Source organism: Marmota flaviventris, chromosome 17 (assembly GCF_047511675.1).
Source record: "Marmota flaviventris isolate mMarFla1 chromosome 17, mMarFla1.hap1, whole genome shotgun sequence".
NCBI lineage: Eukaryota > Metazoa > Chordata > Mammalia > Rodentia > Sciuridae > Marmota > Marmota flaviventris.
In genome coordinates this window covers 37,655,578-37,675,724 of record NC_092514.1, presented here as the reverse complement: position 1 = coordinate 37,675,724, position 20,147 = coordinate 37,655,578, and the positions used below count along the sequence as shown (strand labels likewise).

Here is a 20,147-nt window from a genome sequence, read left to right as displayed (position 1 = left end):
GACCAACACGTGTGTCCACCTGTGCCTCTGTCCAGCAGGCGGAGTGTGGTGATAAACACTTGTGTAGAAACAGCCAAGCTCTGGTTCACATGTGTGTGGGGGTGTGGATTGCGAGGTAAATAGCAGATATCTATAGGTTTTCTAAGTTTTATGTTCAAGTGTTTTCTTCATGCACATTCATGTGTCTATATTTACAATTGCAGTCATGGGGTTTTCACTCTTTTCCTTTGTTGTATGTCCTCCTCCCACCCAACCACGTCACCTTCCTCATCAGACCCCTTTATCCGTACACCCTACTGTGTGCATCCAAGGATGAATGAAGCAACATATTCTTCCATATTTTCCCATGCTCATATACTCATCAAATATATTCACTTACACATATGCATACAAAATCGTATATGGATAGCTTTTCAACCTTTGTATTTTGGCGGGGGAGGGGGAGTTGCAATATGTGTATTTTACTTTTAAAATACACGTATCTTTCAACCAGCTGTCCCATTCCTTAGACTGTTTCCCACAGAAATAAAAGCCCTGATTGGTAAGATTATGTGTCCACAGTAATTTCTGCAGTACTGTTCATAGTCTCCGGAGGAAAGGAGAATCATCGACTAGATTGTGATTTACCTACACCATGGGATTTTAGGCTGTCACTAAAAAAAATAAATTTTATTTATACCAGACAGAAGTGTCTCTTCTACCATACTGGTATGGATTTTACTGTTTTTATTCCTTTCCTGACATTTTAGCAAGGTTTCAAGTAAGAGAAGAAATATATTCTTGCTTGGACAGGCCTCTTTGTAATTGAAAATGTAGCTGAGTGGTTCAACATTATTTCTTTTTCTCCTGGAACTCTGAGATTTTCTTCTACTGATTTTACTTTTTTCTTCTTGGCCATCTATATTTTGGAAACAGTAAATCTTTGGCCTCCAACAAGTTAAATTCTTCTTTCTTGCTGATTTTTAATCCTTACTGGTCTTTTCTTTTGGTGGCATCGGAAGGAAATAGCCTCAAACATGGTCTCTAAAAGCAAACTCAGAATCAATGGCACATCAGTTCAGAAGTTGTTGCTGGGGTCTTTGAACTTGACTAGAAATAAGAGACACTCAGGAAAGAAGTAGCATTTCTACATAATCATAGCTATGTCTTCCTTTGTTTTGCTCCCGTACAGATTTGAGAAGGGGCGCATCTATACGTTCATTGGCGAAGTTGTTGTTTCTGTGAATCCTTACAAGTCTCTGAACATCTATGGGAGGGACACAATTGAGCACTATCGAGGCCGCGAGCTCTACGAGAGACCCCCTCATCTTTTTGCTATTGCTGATGCTGCTTACAAAGCTATGAAGAGGCGATCAAAAGACACCTGTATTGTGATATCAGGTATTTGAAGGGGTCCCTGGTACATACAAGGTCAAGATGTATTTATTTGGTACACAAGGATCCACATAATTGCTGAGAGTGTATGTGTGTGTGTGTGTATGTATGTGTGTCTGTTCACGCACGCATACATACACATACACACACACACATATACACGGTACTGAGAGTCAAACCCAGGGCTTTGTGTGTGCCAGGCAAGCACCCTACCACTGAGCTACATCCTCAGCCCCAGTGAAATAATCTTTTAAGGCAAAAACCTAAGCAATTTTATGGGGGGGGGAGTAATGACCATTAAATACCAAGTTATTTATGTCGTTTCTGATCATCTGCTAGTCCTGGTTCTAGAAGCTGAGGGGGGGAGGATCACTTGAGCCTAGGAGTTTAAGGTCAGCCAGGGCAATGGAGACCCATCTCAAAGAAAAAAAATTATGTGATACTTCCAGTGGGTTTGCAGACTGACCCAGCATGGAATATGCTCCCTCCTATCCCCAGCACATGTAAGTACCAGATAAAAGTAACCAAAACATTTTAAATAGTAACAGAATGAAACCAAGAAAATTAAATACTGAGATTCCAAACAGAAGCATAAAGTCAAAGTCAGATTGCTGCTTTGGAGCTGGTGTGGTGGCACATGCAGAGGCCCAGGGGCAAAAATAGGCCTTTGGAGCTCCCCCATTGAGGAGGGACCTGGGCTACTGCCCCACATGCAGGAACTGGAGCTGAGTACCTAAGTACCTCAGGCCCTTCAAGGCATCTTGTGTAGTGAAATGAGAACCAGGAGATATCTCTTGGCTAGTCCAAGTTAGCCTCTCCCCACTCTGGGAATTTCTGTTAGTGCTAATAAGACCTCACATTTGTGAGGTTTATTAGTGGTTTTATGCTTTTAAAAACACTCTTATGATCATTATTTTGTTTTGATTGTCAAAAATAAGATAGAACTTCCAAATTGATCCCTTCCTTCCACCACCAATTATCCTGAGTGTCATGCTTTTTCTGTGATACCTTGTTTCTGGAGTTTGGTAGGGTTTTTCTTCACTACATTTACTCCTAATTTTTTTTTTAAGAAACTAAGTCTCACTATGTTGCCAAGCTAGCCTCAAACTTCTGAGCTCAGGCAATCTTCCCTGAGTAGCAGGACTATGGGCATGCGCCATGACACCCAGCTCTAACTTTAGTTTTAAAAAAGAATTATATTCCTAAGCAACTCAGTGAGACCCTATCGCTAAATAAAATATTTTAAAAGGGTTGGGGATGTGGTTCAGTGTTAAGCACCCCTGTGTTCAATCCAAAATAAATAAATATATAAATGAACACCCTATATTTATCCCCTTTAAGTTAAATGAAATTCCATCATCGAAAATACATTACACAAATTTAGCTCTGGCCACTCTTTGAATCATAACCTCACTTCATTTCTGCTAGTTTTAGAAGTCATTGTCTAAAATTAAGACTCAAAATAAGACTTAGTGTAAAGAATGGTTTACCATAATTTACCCTTCATCTTCAGTCTATTCATTATTTTACTTCTATAATAGTTCCCCTCCCCCAACATATTCATATCTCTTAGAGCCAATACAGGGCAAGATAACTTGGAAAATGGAAGGACTCTGCAGCAAGAGGGATCTTAAGTGAATAACATCAAAATTTAAAATTATTCTATTGAAAACTAGTTTAATCTTGGTTTAAATTAAGAAGTTAAGTCTTGCATAATTCTTTCCTCCAGGGGAAAGTGGAGCTGGTAAAACAGAAGCCAGTAAGTACATCATGCAGTACATTGCCGCCATCACCAACCCCAGTCAGAGAGCAGAGGTGGAAAGGTAAGGCCTGACGGACAGCCAGGGGGTAATGCGGGAGCCCCATCCTCTTTACAGATTGGCAGGGCCTAAACGGGCAGGTGTCAAACCTTTTTTTGATAATTAAACTGCTTTGATTCTCATATTGCATATCATCTCTCTCTAATTCTATTTATGTTACTCTATTTCTAGATTTATTTTTAGTAGAAAAATACTATTCTAGTAAATATTTTATATATAAATATATATTTTTTCTTTTTTTATTACTCTGAAACAGTTGAGAGTATAACTGCTGCCTTACATGCAGTCAACAGAGCTGTTATAATGTACTCTAGTATATTATAAAGTACTCTGTACTTTATTGTCCAAACTGTCGCAAGTTCCTTGTTCCTTGTTTGTTTTATTTTTAAATTGTGTTCTGAGTGAAGCTGGTCTGGAAGGCCTATCTGTGCCTTCCCATCATTGCTGCAGCCAGAACCTGCCCATGTTGGAAGTTCTAAGTAAGGTTCACCCCTGAGAGGGGCTGATGCTGAGCCACGCTACTGCTCACGCTGCGATGAGCAATACAGCTGGTCTGCACAGCCCTGCAGGTAGGACCCGCTGACATACGGTGTTTGTTCAGCAAACATTCGAGGAATGAATGGATGGGCTTTTAAAAGGTGTGATTATGAAGCAAAATTACTTGACTTTCTTATGTGGTGCAGCATTTTGGAAGAGAAAAAGAATCTTTTCCTAATGGGCAGCAGCCTTAAAGGAGGTTGTTAATTTCCTGAAGTCACATCCCCCGTCTAGGTGTCACAGTCTTCATTTTTCTGATGAGGAAGACAAGGAACTGGGCTGACATGAAAAGGAAAATATAGACTCAGTGGCCCTACATGGGTTAGCGCTTAATTGTGCCATATCCCACTTCTGACTCTGACTTTGTAGTCTAACAAAGATGAGGATTTGATCAAGGTTTCCTCATTTCCTTAGGAGCTCAGGAGAATAACTAGCTGAGAATGAAATTAATCTTATTTCTTGGAGTAGAGTAAGGCATGTAAACACTTACTAGTCTTTCACAAGCATATCTTACCATAGTTTTATAGTTTCCTTTTTGAGCAAGAAGTTTCCACACACATTTTAAAAGTTTACTTTAATTTATGAGGTGATAAGGCCCAAGGGTCACTTGTGGTATTCGTGGGAAGAACAATGGATGTGTTCCATTGGGCTGTTTCAGAGGCTGCTTTTCTGCAGGTATGCCTGTATGAGAGGGATTTTGTCAGAGAAGTAAAAACAAGACATAAGGACTAGCATGAAGTTAAAATATATCCATTGGGAAAGACTACTCTATAAAAAGTTAGTATTGAGTGAAAAATGCATTCCACGACTGATACAAAGGAGAGATTTCACACAGCTTCAAACAAAATAATGAACAATTCCTAAATTAGTAAAGATCAAATTTATTGGGTATAACTAAGTACAATAAAATGTCACTATTTGGGGCTGCGGTTGTAGCTCAGTGGTAGAGCGCTTGCCTAGTATGTGTGAGGCACTGGGTTCAATTCTCAGCACCATATATAAATAAAGTAATTAAAGGTTGATCAACAACTAAAAAAATGTCTTTTAAATGTCACTAATCTAGTGGCTTGATAAGCAAATACTTTTAATTTTTTTTCCTCTACTGTATCATCTATTCTTTTTCTTTTCAGAACATACTTTCTAAATTTTTTTCCTTACAGAAATAAAACATACTCTTTTTTAAAAAAAAAATTATTGAACTAAGTTGAAGGTAAAAGTTCCCTGAAATCTCCCCTTGTCTATCCTATCAACCTCTTGCCTAGATCACATAGTGGCATGTGCTCTTCCCTCCAGATCTATAGAGGTTTACTAACACATGTTTGTGTGCACAGACATTCCCTGGTTGTGCTTGCACACAAAGACACTCAGGTCCTGCAATACATAATATTTTTCAGTTTGATTTCACATCCATTAGTACATTTCTGGATACCTTTCTGAATCAGTATATGTTGATGTACTTCTTTATTTTTTAACATCTATGTAGCATTTCATTATATTGGGAAACAAAAATGTATTTTATCTGCCCCCTTAGTGCACATTTAAGTTGTTTTTGTTTTCTTAATTTGCAAACAGTGCTACAATCTGTAAATATTTGCATATTTACAATAAATATGTGAATGTTTTAGCAAAGTCCAATTTTTTAAAAGTCCTAGTCTCTGCAACTTTTTATAATGACTTTCACTTATCTGTGTTAAAGAGTGAAGAATATGCTGCTTAAGTCCAACTGTGTTTTGGAAGCTTTTGGAAATGCCAAAACCAACCGTAATGACAACTCAAGCAGGTTTGGAAAATACATGGATATCAACTTTGATTTCAAAGGAGACCCTATTGGTGGGCATATCAACAACTACTTATTGGAGAAGGTAAAGTGTGCTAATTTCTGAGGATAATGTTTATAAATGCTAGTTTTTTTTAAATACTTGATTCTATTTATAGAATTTAACTTTTTAGCTTTAAAGTAGCTTTTAATCATTTTCTCCCTCCTCAAGTTAGCTTTGTGTGATAAGATTCTCCTTTTGTGTTTTCTTATTAGCACTTGTAATACCAAGTTGGAAAAATTTATGGATTTGGTAGATACAGATTTTGGGAGAAGGGCCATATGTGAGGGGATTGAAAGAGAGTGAACACAAACTTCTGGGTCAGATTTAACCAAAAACCAACTAGGACTCGTCAGTTCTAGTCTTTATCCATCACCCTCTTCCATCCATGTTCTTTTTAATTAATTTGAAATTTCCTTTTCTTCTTAGTTTCTGTTTGTTCACTGCTTTGTAGTATCATATATGTACTCTGCTATCTTACATCATAATTATAAAGCATACTGTATTTGGTCAGTGAAAACTTGGAATATGTTTTATCTGCCTAAGCAAATGTTAGGCCCAATTTTTAGGAGATTCCAATTAAAACTTTCCTCTTGGGACTGGCAGAACAGTCATGTCCTAACTAATCTTGATCATCTCTGGGTCTGACTGCAGGAGCACGTGCATCCCCAAGATTCACTGTTAAGCTTGTACTTAATAGAGCTGAGTCTCCACCTTAAGTTGTGCTCTGACCTAAGAGGACATGCCTTCTCAGTTAAGGATTTCCCGTTCCATTTACTCTGTAGCTTCTTTTAGGGCAGTATAATGCAGCATAATCTTTATTTTTGTTATATTGAGGTCAGAGTGTTAAGGAAATGAGTGTTTTATCAGAGCCTGTTAAAAAAGGACGGGAAATGCCAAGTGTTATCAGTCTTCTTTTTACAAAATATTTCATGGCTTTACGCACATGTTTAATCAAAAGAATCCCTTCAGACTGGACGAACACACATTTTGAGCCCTATCCTAACAGCAGTCTTTCTGGAACCATCTAAGGCAGGAGTCCCTAGGGACTGATCTTGCGCAACTGGTTTTATTACAGGATATACAGCCTTGCTCTTTAAAATGCCAGCAGACCCTGGGGAAGGGAATGTTGAGAATAGTCCTCCCTAAGCATTCCTTTCTATTCTCCCCACTTCCAATCTCCAACCCTCACAAAATACTATCTTTAGGCTCCGGGTTTAAAAGAAAAAGCAAAATAGCTTCATTGCTCAGAAAGTTTTGGGAACCTCTGTTTTAAGAATTATTAAAAAAAAAAATGCCTGAGAAACAGGGAAGATCTAGTCTTAGGTGAGAACTATTCCTTGTCCTAGGACATTGAAATGCACTGGAGACACAAGATTCCTTAAGAAAGTGGCTTCCGTTTTATTTTATGGGCACATTTTGAGTTTAACCATTTGAATGTGTTTTTCCTTAGTCTCGAGTGATTGTGCAGCAGCCAGGAGAAAGAAGCTTTCACTCTTTCTATCAGGTTAGTGATCTCCTGTTGGGCAGAGAATTGATTACCCAGTAAATGATTACCCAGCTGCTCCAGAAATTGGTTTTTTGTATTGGACTCTCCACTGTCCCATCCCTCTCTTGTGCCCATTGGCCCACACACATTACAGATGTGTACACATGTGCACACACCTTACTCCACATGCTTCATAAGAGATTTAATTAGCATGACCATTTGTGAGGGCTGGCAGGTGGTTACCAATCAGATGAACTAGATTGAGCATCACCTGCATCTCTTTGCAGTGCAAAGAGTGGTGTAATGACCATGAAAGTTTTTGGTATGGTCAATTCTCAATATGCTAAATTAATTTGGCTTTATTTTTAATTGAAGCTCTTGTTTCTATATTTTCGAGTTCCAGAGATGGAAATGCAAATTCAGTTTATTTTGCTTTTATAAAGAGAGTCTAAAGCAATATGATTTATTTTAAAAAAATAACCAGGCTTTATAAATTCAAGGGAGAATTGTCTTTATCCCATCAAAGCTAAGGGGAAACAAAACTGAACAATTCTTTTGGGGATACTGTTAGAGTCTAGACCAGAATCTTTTAACTGTCCCTTGTGCTATGGAATCTGCATTAAGAAACCAAGTTTGATGCATCATTATAATTTTTTAAAGCCCAAAGTGATCTAAACCAAGGCTAATAAATAGTGATCAAATTAAGCAATATTAATTTAGATTTTTAAGAAGTAAAGCTCTGAATCAATTGAGGTTGCTTTCCATGCATAAGCTGTCTCTGCAGGTGATTGAAGGACCACCATGCAGTCGAGCACAGTGTCCCATAGGGTCTGGTAACTGCTGTGGTAGACAACCCTCACTCACTCATGCAAGTTCTGGGGTGTTTGCATAAAAACTCAGTTTTCAAAGTCTGATAGTTATCCCTTTTAAGTAAACCAAAGCATACAGTTCAACAGAGAATTTAAACACAATGCCTCACCAAAGGCATGTTCTCTATAAAAGGGCTGTCGATTTTGTATCAGTTCTTGTTGACAATTGGCTGTGTCTTGAGTGAACTGTTTTTCTACCACATGCAGAAAAGTTGTTAATTTCAAGCACTCAAAACTTTTTCCCAGTGTTTTCCCCTTTGAATGAAGGTGCTAAAATGTGTCTTCATCCAACACTGAGTCGTTACCCCTTCCCCGCAGAAGGTAACAGGTGAAGAAAAGCAGTCTGCTCGCGGGTGTGCCTCCACACTGAGCACCTGCGATGCCTCTTCGCTCTGCGGCAGTGTTGACTTTCTCCAGATTCAGAGGCACAGCTCTATCCCTCTGTAATGAGGATGCTAAACAAGTGACCCCCTCAGGGCCAGGGTGCTGTTTTCCAGATAATCCTACTCAATCCTTTTGTCCTGTATCATATGACATTCTGCTTAACTTATGACACTGAAGCTATTTACCTTCAAGTAAAAAGAAGCAAAAAGCCCAAACAACTTTTAAAAACTCTTCAAAGCCAAAATCCCCCAGATTGACATAAATGTAGGGTATTTGATATATTTGCCTCCATATATATCTTACCAATTTATTTCTAATGAAATGTTTTTCAGCTACTCCAAGGAGGGTCAGAGCAGATACTGCGCTCTCTACACCTGCAGAAATCCCTTTCATCCTACAACTATATCCATGTTGGAGCTCAGTTAAAGGTGGGAATTTCTTCTTCAAGGTTGTTCACATACAGAATCAGACAATCCGAAGGGACATTAGCTATTCATCTGACTGAGGCTGCTGCCTCTAGGCAAATGCACATTTCTTCTAATTCTCTTCTATTTTTTAAACTCTCAGACACAGAGACACACTACATTATAGTCAACAACTCTGTTAAATAATCCATCCCTATATTTTGTCACCATCTAGCAGAAAAGAAGGTTCTTTCTGTGTTCAATGTTTTTAATCCTATTCCAGTATTTTGCTACTATAAAGATATTAGTAGAACAAGGAAGTCTGCCTTCTAAGATTTCATATGATTTGGCCAAAGGCAAGTTAGTAAAACAAAACAAAATTAAAAAGAACTCTGATTCTCCATTCACTATTTTTTCCCCCAGATGCTGATTTCCATGTATCCTAGAAATAGTTTTTTGGCCCATGGGGCATTTCTGTGTATTCAGCTTTCAAAATTAATCCATTTTCCCCTCCCTTTGCGTGCAAACACTCACATACACATGTGCACATACATTTTGCTCTTTTATTTCTAATTAACTTTGTGCTAGTCGTTTTACAACTATTGGTGATAATACAGCAGTTTGTTGGTGGTAGGTTATAAGCAATAATTACATTATTCTGTTTTGCAGGAGGAAAAGTAAATAAATGCATTAAATAAAGATCTGGAGGACATAGATCATTTTTTAACTGTTTATTCAGGAAGGGTGATATTATGGATATTTGTGTTCTACTCTTCAACATTTTAAACTTTAATGAAAGATGCATTGCTTTTCTCATTGGATGAAAAATAAACTTAAAAAAGGATCTAAGCTGTAGAATATATATCTTTAATTTTTTTTATTATTTACCTTCAGCTAATTATACTTTCACTACTGGTTTAGCTCCATTTTTATCACTAGGCATAAAAATAAATAATACGTTTTTGCAATTAATTTTCCATTATTGGACATTTAGATAACACCAACTTTTCACAGAGCAGAAATATTTGTCTGAAATTTAATTGAAAATAGAACAATAGAGGGCAACACTCCACCTTTCTGAAAATCATCAGAGGTACTTGAATATGTAGAGAGGATTATAAAATCAACACTTAGAAAGCCAGTGGCTGGAAACATTCTTTTTTAGTCAGATTGTCTTATTAACCAAATTACTTTTGGCCCAAGTAGAGCCCCCACAAGAAAGAAAGTATTAAGTTAATATTTAGACCTTTTTCTAAGTTAAATTCAGCTTACATTCCCTTTTATTGATAAGTGTTCTGTATCTACTTTCCCTCCCCCACCCCGGATTCCCCTCTAACAAAAACAACTGAGTCACCAACAATAAAAAAAAAAAAAAAAAACTGAGTCAAAACCTAAAATAAAGTTGGACCAAAAGGAAGCAAAAATATGCTTAAATCTTACCATCCAGACATAATAATAATTGATCAGGGTTTGTGTTCATGCTTAGAAATGAAATCACACAAGAAGTCCTGATTAAGTAAACTTGTTTTTATTATATTACAGTGTAATCCTTATTGTTTTCCTATGTAGACAAATATAAATTAATGTTAATTTAAACTAGAAATATTGCTTTACATATTTTTAACTAGTCTTAAGATGTAGAACTCATTACACAATTAAGATACCATGGGTTGCTTACTTATCTTACAAGACAAGAAGCCTCCAGACAGGGCACTTCCAGAAATGGTTGTTGCCTCCACATATTGTTAGGAACCCAGGTGGTTTTGTTTGTTTGTTTGTTTGTTTGTTTGTTTGTCTTACTAACTTACAGCTTTGCTCTACTCAGGGGACTATCTTGTCCTCTTAGTCTGGTTTTCCTCATAGTCTCAAAATTCTAGGAGTCAGAGGCAAAAGAAATATTCCTGGCATTATATCCCTTTATAAACTGGGATAATTCTCCCTGGAACACTCACTTCACGCACATATCTATCTGTCTCTATTCATTCTCTTTTTTCCTCTCTCCCTCTCTCCCTCCTTCGCTTCTTATTGATCAAAAATAGCATCACATGCCTGTGGCTAACCAGGTGATTGGCAGGGGAAACAAGAGCCGCATAATTAGTTTAGACCAGTGGAGATGTACCCATGAGGTGAGGTGCAGGCCAGTTGTGTGCTTGGAGAGGAGTAAACAAATGTTCTGTTAGTAAGAAACAAGTCGGGTGGAAGGGGTGTTGGGGAAACAGTAAGCAGTTCCCCACACTTTTAGAACTTTTCTCCAGTTGCTTTGCAATTTCAACATTGTTGTGGTTTACAATAATAGTATTATCTGATATTTGTGTGTCTTTATGTGCTATTAACTAGGGAGGTACCTTATACAAATTCTCATTTCATTTTCACATTAATACTAAAATAAATATACTATGTCCATTTTAACCATGACAAAAATTGAGACTCAGTGAGGTTAATTATCTTTCCTAAGGTTATAAAAAAAAATTAGTAGGTGCAACCTCTTGTTTGATTATCTCCTGGATACCAGAGGAGCATGTGTTCCTCAGCAGAGAGGTCCCCTCATCAGGTGAGCATCATGCTGGGTCTCTGTGTCCAGGCAAGAGCAGCAACTCACAAGAAAAGGATAAGTCTATAATGGCTGCTTTGGGAAAAGTTGTAACATAGGCAGTTAACCATTGCTTTATTATGAAGTTCTGTTGAATTCACAACCTGAATTCATAGCCATGGCTCCTTAAGGGCAGGTGATTCATCCTCGAACTCCCCTGAGCATTTAGAAGATCTGACTTATTTCCAAGTGAGCGAAAAAGTGAAGCAGTCCCAGTCTATTTCACAGCTTGCCGAGTGACTGAGACAGGCTGCTTTGCTCTTGGGGGCCTGCTTTCCTCATCTGGGAAATAAAAAGACTGATTATGCAAGAGAGGGAGATAAACTATGCAGCAAAGAGCCACAGATGATAATAGCCAATCATATATTTTGAAAGTTCCCACATTCAGCATTTCCATTTGTGATCTTGCATTCCATGCCTTGGCCCTCACAGATCAGGAGTGCTAATCAGTACGTCTGATCCCAACTCAGGACTGAAGCTTCCAGAAAAGTGCACAGTGCTTTTATTAGGTAGATGGCTATCACACCCAAGTGCGCTTGTAAATGTGCTGAATGATGTTCCCATCCCTGAAATACTTTTATTATCTGGATACTCATCATCTCGAGTGATTTACTACAAAGACATCAAGACCATGGCTAAACTTGAACTTAGTTTCAAAATTGTTAGATTTTAATGCTAATGTGAAATGTCTTGACTTAAGCTTTCCATCTTCATTTCTAGTCCTCTATCAATGATGCTGCAGAATTCAAAGTTGTAGCTGATGCCATGAAAGTAATTGGCTTCAAACCCGAGGAGATTCAAACAGTATATAAAATTCTGGCTACTATTCTTCACTTGGTGAGTGGGAGTGTGTACTTGGAGTGGGGTTCACCTCTCAGAATGTTTTGGCTCTCTGTGGAGACAGGATACTCTTTAAGAAAATTTTGTTTTTTTTCTCTGTGGATTTCAAAAACAATTTATTTAAAGAAAACTTGGCTCACATTTTGAAGAAATTAATCGGTGGTTCTCACTATTGTTTTATAATATTATGAGGGATTTTCCAAACCACTGTGGGTTTTGAAACTATGACTTCAGTTCATTGTCTCATTGGTATTGTCAAGCCTTGAACTAGTTAATTTTGAGGAGAAAAAACTCCAAAAATAATGTGACTACTAATAGTGTAAATTTCTAATAGCGTTTGAAACATAAGATCATGGATGATCAGTACTGGATTTCAGTCATCTCATTTTATACGGGTGGTACGGCCTCAAAGGGGCAGCCGGCTCCTCACAGGGCCAAAACCACAAGCCACTGCCACACACCTGTGGTCCAGGGATTTTCCACTATAGCTCCCCAAACCCAGGAGAAGTGAAGAACCACGTGCTGGGTTTCTTTCACTATCCCTAATATGATTGGAAGTGTTGGAAACTTTATGAACATGCAACCTTACACTACATGAAGGATGACACAGATACAAATCTGGAACAAAAATTACCTTTCTCTTCTTTTTTTGTGCCATGTGATTTTATTGTTTTTTAATATTATTTTAAATATTATTTAAAATATTATTTTAATAATATTTTGTTATTTTTAATATTATTTTAAAATTATTTTTATTTTCATTTTTAACATTATTTTTCTAAGAAACTTCATCTCATATTTCTTAATGCAAACCAGTAAGAAAATGTCATTTAACAAACAGATCCAATATATGTTTTTTGCATGCATATCTAAGTCATATATGCTTGCTTGATCAAACTTTGTTTTTTTTCTCTCTCTTTTTTTTAATTAGTTGTTCAAAACATTACAAAGCTCTTGACATATCATCTTTCTCTTCAGTATAGCAAGACTTAACTCTGAGTCAGAAGTACATGGAATTAAAAAAAAAAGAAAGAAAGAAAGAAAGGCTTTGCCATTTGGTGACTATGAGGTCCCTAGCTCCTAATATACTTTTACAATTATAATTGATAGTATTAAAGCTTAAAACCTAAAGAAACAGAACGAGGAGAAGGAGGAGGAAGAATCCATATGAAAAATGTTACAAGGCATTATAAGCAATAAATAAATATTCCTGTCTAGGAAGACTGCAGTATCTTACGAGTTAGTTTCTGAATAGAATCCAATGGCCCTTCTCAGAATCCAGACAGGAACCTTATTTTGTTCTTAACTTGATTTCATGATCCTAGAGTTTACCTGGACCAATAAACCTGTAAGAAGACCAAATAAAATGTATTAAAGAAGAATAGAGAGTAGGAGAAGGAAGGAAAGAAGACAAAATGAATTCTGTCAAAGTTAAAGTGATAGTAAATGCTACAATGTCTTAAAACTTGTTATAAAAATTTAACACCAGATCAACAAGTTAATCAACAGATCAGTTGATATGCTAGACACTTGGTTGTTGGTTATATTTATTGTTTATTTAATGAGTGGAACATAAATATATTTAAACACTTGAGCAAACTTTATATACACACACACACACACACACACTCACACACACATTTCAAGTCAGGAGAGAAAAACTAGACAACCCAAGAAATGGTGTTGGGGCACTAACCATCTGAAAAAGTAAAGTTAGAGTCTTACCTTACAATACATGCCAAAATAAATTCCCAGTAGATTAAAAGTTTAAATGAAAGAAAATAGAGTATTAGAAGAAAATATTAAGTATTCATAAACTCTTTGGAAAGGAATGGTCTAAGTATGGACACCAAAGAAAGAAAAACTCTTGGCAAAAGACTCATAAATTTGACTGCATAAAAATATAGGACTGCTATAAAAAAATAAGCTGAAAACAAAAAGTTGTACAAGTTTCTGGAGAAGAGGGAGAAAACAGACAAAGTGCTGGGCTTTTCATTTTCATTTCTAGTCCTCTATCCTTGATGTTGCAGAATTCAGAGTAGCAGCCAATATCATGGATGTAACGGGTTCAAAACCCAGAAGATTCAAACAGAATCACACCCATCTTGGGAAGATGGGTGTAAACAAGGACACTTGAATTGTATTTTAAATTGGCAAATATATCCCTGACATAACATTTTAGAACCTCACTGGAAATGAGGTTCTAAAATATTATTATTCTTCTTTTCATTTCCGATATAGGGAAATTTAAAATTTATAGTGGACGGTGACACACCTCTCATCGAGAACACCAAGGTTGTGTCTATCATAGCGGAATTGCTCTCTACTAAGACAGACATGGTTGAGAAAGCCCTTCTCTACAGGACAGTGGCCACAGGCCGTGACATCATCGACAAGCAGCACACAGAACAAGAAGCTTGCTACGGCCGAGATGCTTTTGCCAAGGTGAGGTTTCACCAAGACGCTGTAGACCCGAGGGGATCGCAGCTGCAGCATGAGTGAAATCCAGCAAGGATGTATTCAGACACCTCTTGACAGCAGGCAAAGGCTTTTAGAAACCATGATAAGACTTTCTGACCATCATAGTCTCAATGACCCCCTCTGTCTGTGAGCATCACACCAGAAAAGCAAAATCATACCAACCATGGGAATGAGGGAACCAAGAATAGAGCCTTATGGGAGACCAATAATTCAAAAGGAGATCAAAAGGCAGAGTGGAGGGATGGGTAAGGGGAGGCAGTGCAGAATGAATTATTTTAAAATCATGTTATGTGAGGGCTGGGGATACAGCTCAGTTGGTAGAGTGCTTGCCTCACATATACAAGGCCCTGAGTTCAATCCCCAGCACCAAAAAAAAAAAAAAAAAATGTGTACATATAAATAAACCACAGGGGACTTCACTTTTATGCATAGATAGAAAGAACCAATCGAATATAATATAAATAAATAGATAAGCCAAAGGAAGTCTAGTAGAGAAAGGAGAATAAGAGAGGGGAGGAAGGGCAGGAGGGAAATGGGGGATCATGAACCAAAATTGAATTCCATGTGTGTATGAGTTTGTTGAGATGAACCCAACTACTATGTATAACTATAAAGTTCTGATTAAAACAATAAAAATAAATTTTAAAAAAGAAAGAAAGGCTATGCCTTGGCAAGGTCTGCTCCAGCCAGCCCCTCCCACCTCATCGATTACTGTCTTGCAGCCACCTTTCCTCATTCCAGCACCACAGCCTTCTCCTGGGCCTCCCAGGTGATCTTTATCCCCTTCTGCTTCCAGCCTCAGGGCCTCTGAACACGCTATTTCCCCAGCATGCCTTGCTTTTCTCTCCCCTTATCCTTCTGACCTCTGCTCACACATCACTTTCTCAGAGACGCCTTCCCTGGCCTTCCTGAATACCAGATAGATCAAATTCCCTTCCAATGCCAAGTACTGCTCCTTAAGTATGGTATGATGGGAGAGAGAGTGAGCGCGCGCGCGCGCGCGCGTGTGTGTGTGTGTGTGTGTGTGTGTGAAAGAGAGAGAGAGAGAGAGAGACAGAGACAGAGACAGAGAGACAGAGAGAGTAATTGCCCTTCACCCTACTCCCTAAGCTCCAAGGAGACTGAGACCATTTCTGTTTGCTTAGTCCTATGGCTTCAATAAACTACATCATGAGTAGTCAGCAAATTAATCATTTTTTGAATCAATGATTAATTTCTAAGTGCCTGGTGCCACTTATTTATGGCTCCAAGTAGGATAGGAACAGTTTTGGGAGGTGAAAACATCAAGAGTCCCCACAGGATCTGAGTTTGAGGTGTCTGTGAGATATCTCAGGGTCATTGTCAGGCAGAGTCAAGCACATGAGTCCAGAGCTCAGAGACTCTCCAGGGTCTGGGTGGAGGTAACCATTTGGGAGTCAGATCATATCAGTGGTATTTAGTACTGGGTGAGATAACTCAGAGGGCACTAGAGGGAGGAGAAGAGGGCCAAGAAAAACTCCAGCTTTTAGAGTTTAGATGAGGAGCAAACCCTCTCAGAGGTCACCTAAAGGTCAGCCAATGAAACAGGAAGAAAATCAAGGAAGGGTGTTATCACAAATCCCAGACAGGAGAATATTTCAAAAAAGGGAGTGGGCACCTAGGTTGAGTGACATAGAGAATCTCAGATGTCCACACAGAAGTCTGCACAGAGGTGCTCTGGGTCCTTGATGAGCTATGTTAGTGGAGGAGCAGGACATCAGTGAAGACCCCAATGGATTGGAAAAAACAGGAGAAGTGAAGTCGGGGGAAGAGTGGCTGACTGGGGGTACATCAGAAACATGTCCAGCATGTCAGACTGAGGATGTGTGCTGCATGTGACACCTTTCTCCACGTGTGTCTTTGGATTATGTATATCCTTGTACAATAGATGTGTATTTGACCTTTGAGTGTGTGTGTGTGTGTGTGTGTGTGTGTGTGTGTGTGTATGTGGTGCTGGGGGTGAACCAGGGCTTCATGCATGCTGGGCAAGCCTCCACCACTGAGCCACACCCTCAGCATGGACTTGATTCTCAAGGAATTTCAAACATTGGCCTTTTGGCTCAGACCCTTATTGAGCCTTATCAATCGGTATTTATATATTTTTTAGAATTAACAGAACTTTAGCGGAGAATAGATATTAACTCGTTTGTTCCCAGCTTCTCATAGTTGATGAAATTGACACCAACTATGATGTCAATTGATAAAGAGTGACTTACACAAGGGGGCAGGCCCATCACTGGCACAGTGGGACGCAGGAACATGCCTGGGGAACATCGCTGGAAAACATCCAATGGCTAATCGATCATCTTTTAAAAATCCAGATCACTCACTTTATTTTGGCAAACATCATGTAGTTTATTTGGTAACATATGATCTGCATGTTTAATTGTTCTGCTTAGTCTAATAACAGCTATGTTAAACAGTAAGGAGAAGGTGGATAGGAAATCACAAATCCAGAAGACTCACCCCCAAATGGGCAAAAAAATTTACAATGTTATCTTCTTCCCAGGCAATATATGAGCGCCTTTTTTGTTGGATCGTTACTCGCATTAATGATATCATTGAGGTCAAGAACTATGACACCACAATTCATGGGAAAAACACTGTTATTGGTGTGTTGGATATCTATGGCTTTGAAATCTTTGACAACAACAGGTGAGGTGCAGGAGGTGCTTAAAACCCTGTTGCTAATCCCAGTGGCTTGGGGGGATCATAAATTCAAAGCCAGCCTCAGCAACTAAATGAGACCCTGTCTGTAAATGATAATATATAAAGGGCTGGGGATGCGGCTCAGTGGTTAAGTGTCCCTGGGTTCAATTCCTAAGCACAAAAAGGGCAGCGGGAACCCCAACCCTATTGCTTATTTTTTATTTATGTAAACTTAATTTACTCTTTTGCATGTAGCTTTGAACAGTTCTGCATCAATTACTGCAATGAGAAACTGCAGCAGCTATTTATCCAGCTGGTTCTGAAGCAGGAACAAGAGGAGTATCAGCGGGAGGGCATCCCGTGGAAGCATGTGAGTGACACGGGAAATGCCTTCGTGTGTCTCGCCTGTTATCAGTGACATTCAATCTTATCATTTTAGGTATTTCCTGATCCTCTTGGGTACTTGAAACGGCCAACCTTAGCTTCCCCTTTGGAATATGTAAATCCAGTTCATTTTCAGGGTTGTCAACAGTGCCAAGAACACACTGACTGACAATCGGTGAATCACCACGTGGCCCATCCCACACAGACTTCCTGACTCTGTGTCTGTTAAGAGTTCAGCGTCCCTTAGATGTTACTTTAAGTTGCCTGAAGTTTGCTTCTAAATCTAATTTTTTCTCCTTCCTTCTTTTCCTGCTTTACTTTGTAAACTGTGTGACGTTTTACTGTCTCCGGTTGATGATGTTCATACGCTCCCAAACCTGCCCATGGGGACACCTGTATTAACTTTCATCTCCATTTACTTTTCCTGTTATCACCTCTCTTCTCACGGTCCTCTGTGAACTAGTATCATTGTCAGAGGCACACTAAACTGGTAAGATACGCCAGAGAGTGTGACTGTCCAGGATACAAACCCAGAGGTGGCTGCCTATAAAAGCATGTCTTGCTTGGCTTTCTGGTTGCCTTCAGTCAAACCTTCTGCTCATGATAAAAATGAAATTCATAATTTTTCTTATAAATTTGTATTTTAAAACACTTTTAGGAATAGACTTGAAATATTCTGAGTTTTTGTAACTTTCTGAGTTTATAAATTTGCCATGCCATAAAAAATAAAGTCGGGGTTGGGGATTTAGCTCAGTGGCAGAGCACTTGCCCAGCACATGCAAGGTCCTGAGTTCAATCCTTGGCCCTGGAAATGAAAAGAAAAAAATAATACTAAAGTCAATATTTACTTTTATATCAACATAATAGCAGTAAAAAGCTATTTGAAATGCTATATTTAAATTACTTTTATATTCCTTCCTACATTCCTATTTTCCATCTCTTCTCATTCAGGAGAAAAAAGAGACATTGGTATAATAAATAGCTTTCCTGCCTCAGATTAAATCTTTTGTCTTCCATCATATGTTAAATATTAGAACACCATAAAAAATTCATTGAAGGACATTAGCACAAATTTTATCTATTTACAAATATACCAGAGTTATCAGTTACTTTATGAAAGAGCTACCTATAGTTTGATTTAAATAGTGAACACTCGTGACATATTTAATATGTAATTCAATTAAGTTAAGTGAAGCTTTCAAAGAATGTATTGGATGTATTATAGTACAAAGTAGAATTGAAGCTTAAATTTTTAAAGCAATTTTTATCCTAAAACTTGTCATTCAGACTTGAACCCCCAGCCAGCCACTCTTCCCCCGACTTCAAATATATCCTTTCACAATCAGAGTATCAAGTTCCAAGGGCATAGTTGATAAAGGCAAAGTAACATGCAGTAAGTTATTCCAAACATCTGAAAAAGATCAATAGCCCTAAAAAGGGGGAAAAAATCTTAGCTAAATAAGCCAAAGAAATGTATATTCAGGAGAGAACAGTAGGCTGTAACCCCAAGGTGACAGCTACTGAGCAGTGTCCATTCCCCAGAAAATTAGAATCTCTATTCTAGGTATTTCTTTAAAACCTCAGTCTTCTAGGCATAGTGGCACTTTCTCTAAAAATTTAAAAATAAAAAGAGCGTCATGGTGTGATAAGCACCGCATCTCCACCACCCAGCCTGGTTGTCAGCAATTGCCTCTCATACCATCTGGGCCTACCCATCTGCCCCCAGGTTATTTTGAAGCAAATCCCAGGTACCCTGTTATTTCATCTATGAAAATTTCAGTGCTTTTATCTTAAACACCTTCAAAAACCATAACCATAGTACTATTATTATCACATTCCAAAAATTCCTTGATGATCATCAGGTGTATAATTAGTGTGCACATTTCACATTTGCTCAATGGCCTTTCAGTTGTTGTTCTACAGTTTGTTTGAATATGGATCCACTGAGGGTTTTGCATTATGATAGCTCTTTCACACACACAGATTTCTCCTCCCTCCCTCTGCCTCTCCCTCTCTCCCCCTCTCCCCGCCCTCCCCCTTTGCAGTCTTTTGTGGAAGAGAGCTTGTGTTCTGTGGTGTTTCCCACAGTCTGGATCTTGCTAATCCCATTCCTGAGGTGCCATTTAATACGTCTCTGTTCTTTGTGTGTCTTGTATAGTGGTGGTTAGATCTAGAGCCTTGACTGGACTCAAGATCAGTTTTTTCCACATTCTGATTTGTGGACTGTGTGTGAACTTCTGTCAGGAGGTTCATAAATGCCTGGTTATCTTTCTGATTCATCCACTTTTAAGATCTTTTGACAATGTAGTTTACAAGTCATTTTAAATATTGAGAACTTAACACTCAAGTGAACTCTCATAGCCCATTTAAAATGTAATTCAATCCAATTAAGTTTATATGGAGTTTTCTAAGAATGTATCTGTTGTATAATACACAATATAACTGAAGCTTAAGGGGTTTGATAGCAAATTTAAACAAAATTTGCTACTCA

General features: G+C 38.2%; 1 protein-coding gene across 1 annotated transcript in view; it reads left to right on the top strand.

Moving 5' to 3' along the window:
• Positions 1 to 20,147, top strand: part of Myo1d (myosin ID) — a 310,288-nt gene that overhangs the window by 83,512 nt on the left and 206,629 nt on the right. Inside the window, exons 2-10 of the mRNA XM_027924185.2 lie at positions 1,172 to 1,380; positions 3,104 to 3,197; positions 5,428 to 5,593; positions 7,002 to 7,055; positions 8,623 to 8,718; positions 12,005 to 12,121; positions 14,366 to 14,569; positions 17,133 to 17,278; positions 17,528 to 17,642. Of these exons, the coding sequence (XP_027779986.2) occupies positions 1,172 to 1,380; positions 3,104 to 3,197; positions 5,428 to 5,593; positions 7,002 to 7,055; positions 8,623 to 8,718; positions 12,005 to 12,121; positions 14,366 to 14,569; positions 17,133 to 17,278; positions 17,528 to 17,642 (1,201 nt within the window). The remainder of the gene's footprint in view (positions 1 to 1,171; positions 1,381 to 3,103; positions 3,198 to 5,427; positions 5,594 to 7,001; positions 7,056 to 8,622; positions 8,719 to 12,004; positions 12,122 to 14,365; positions 14,570 to 17,132; positions 17,279 to 17,527; positions 17,643 to 20,147) is intronic.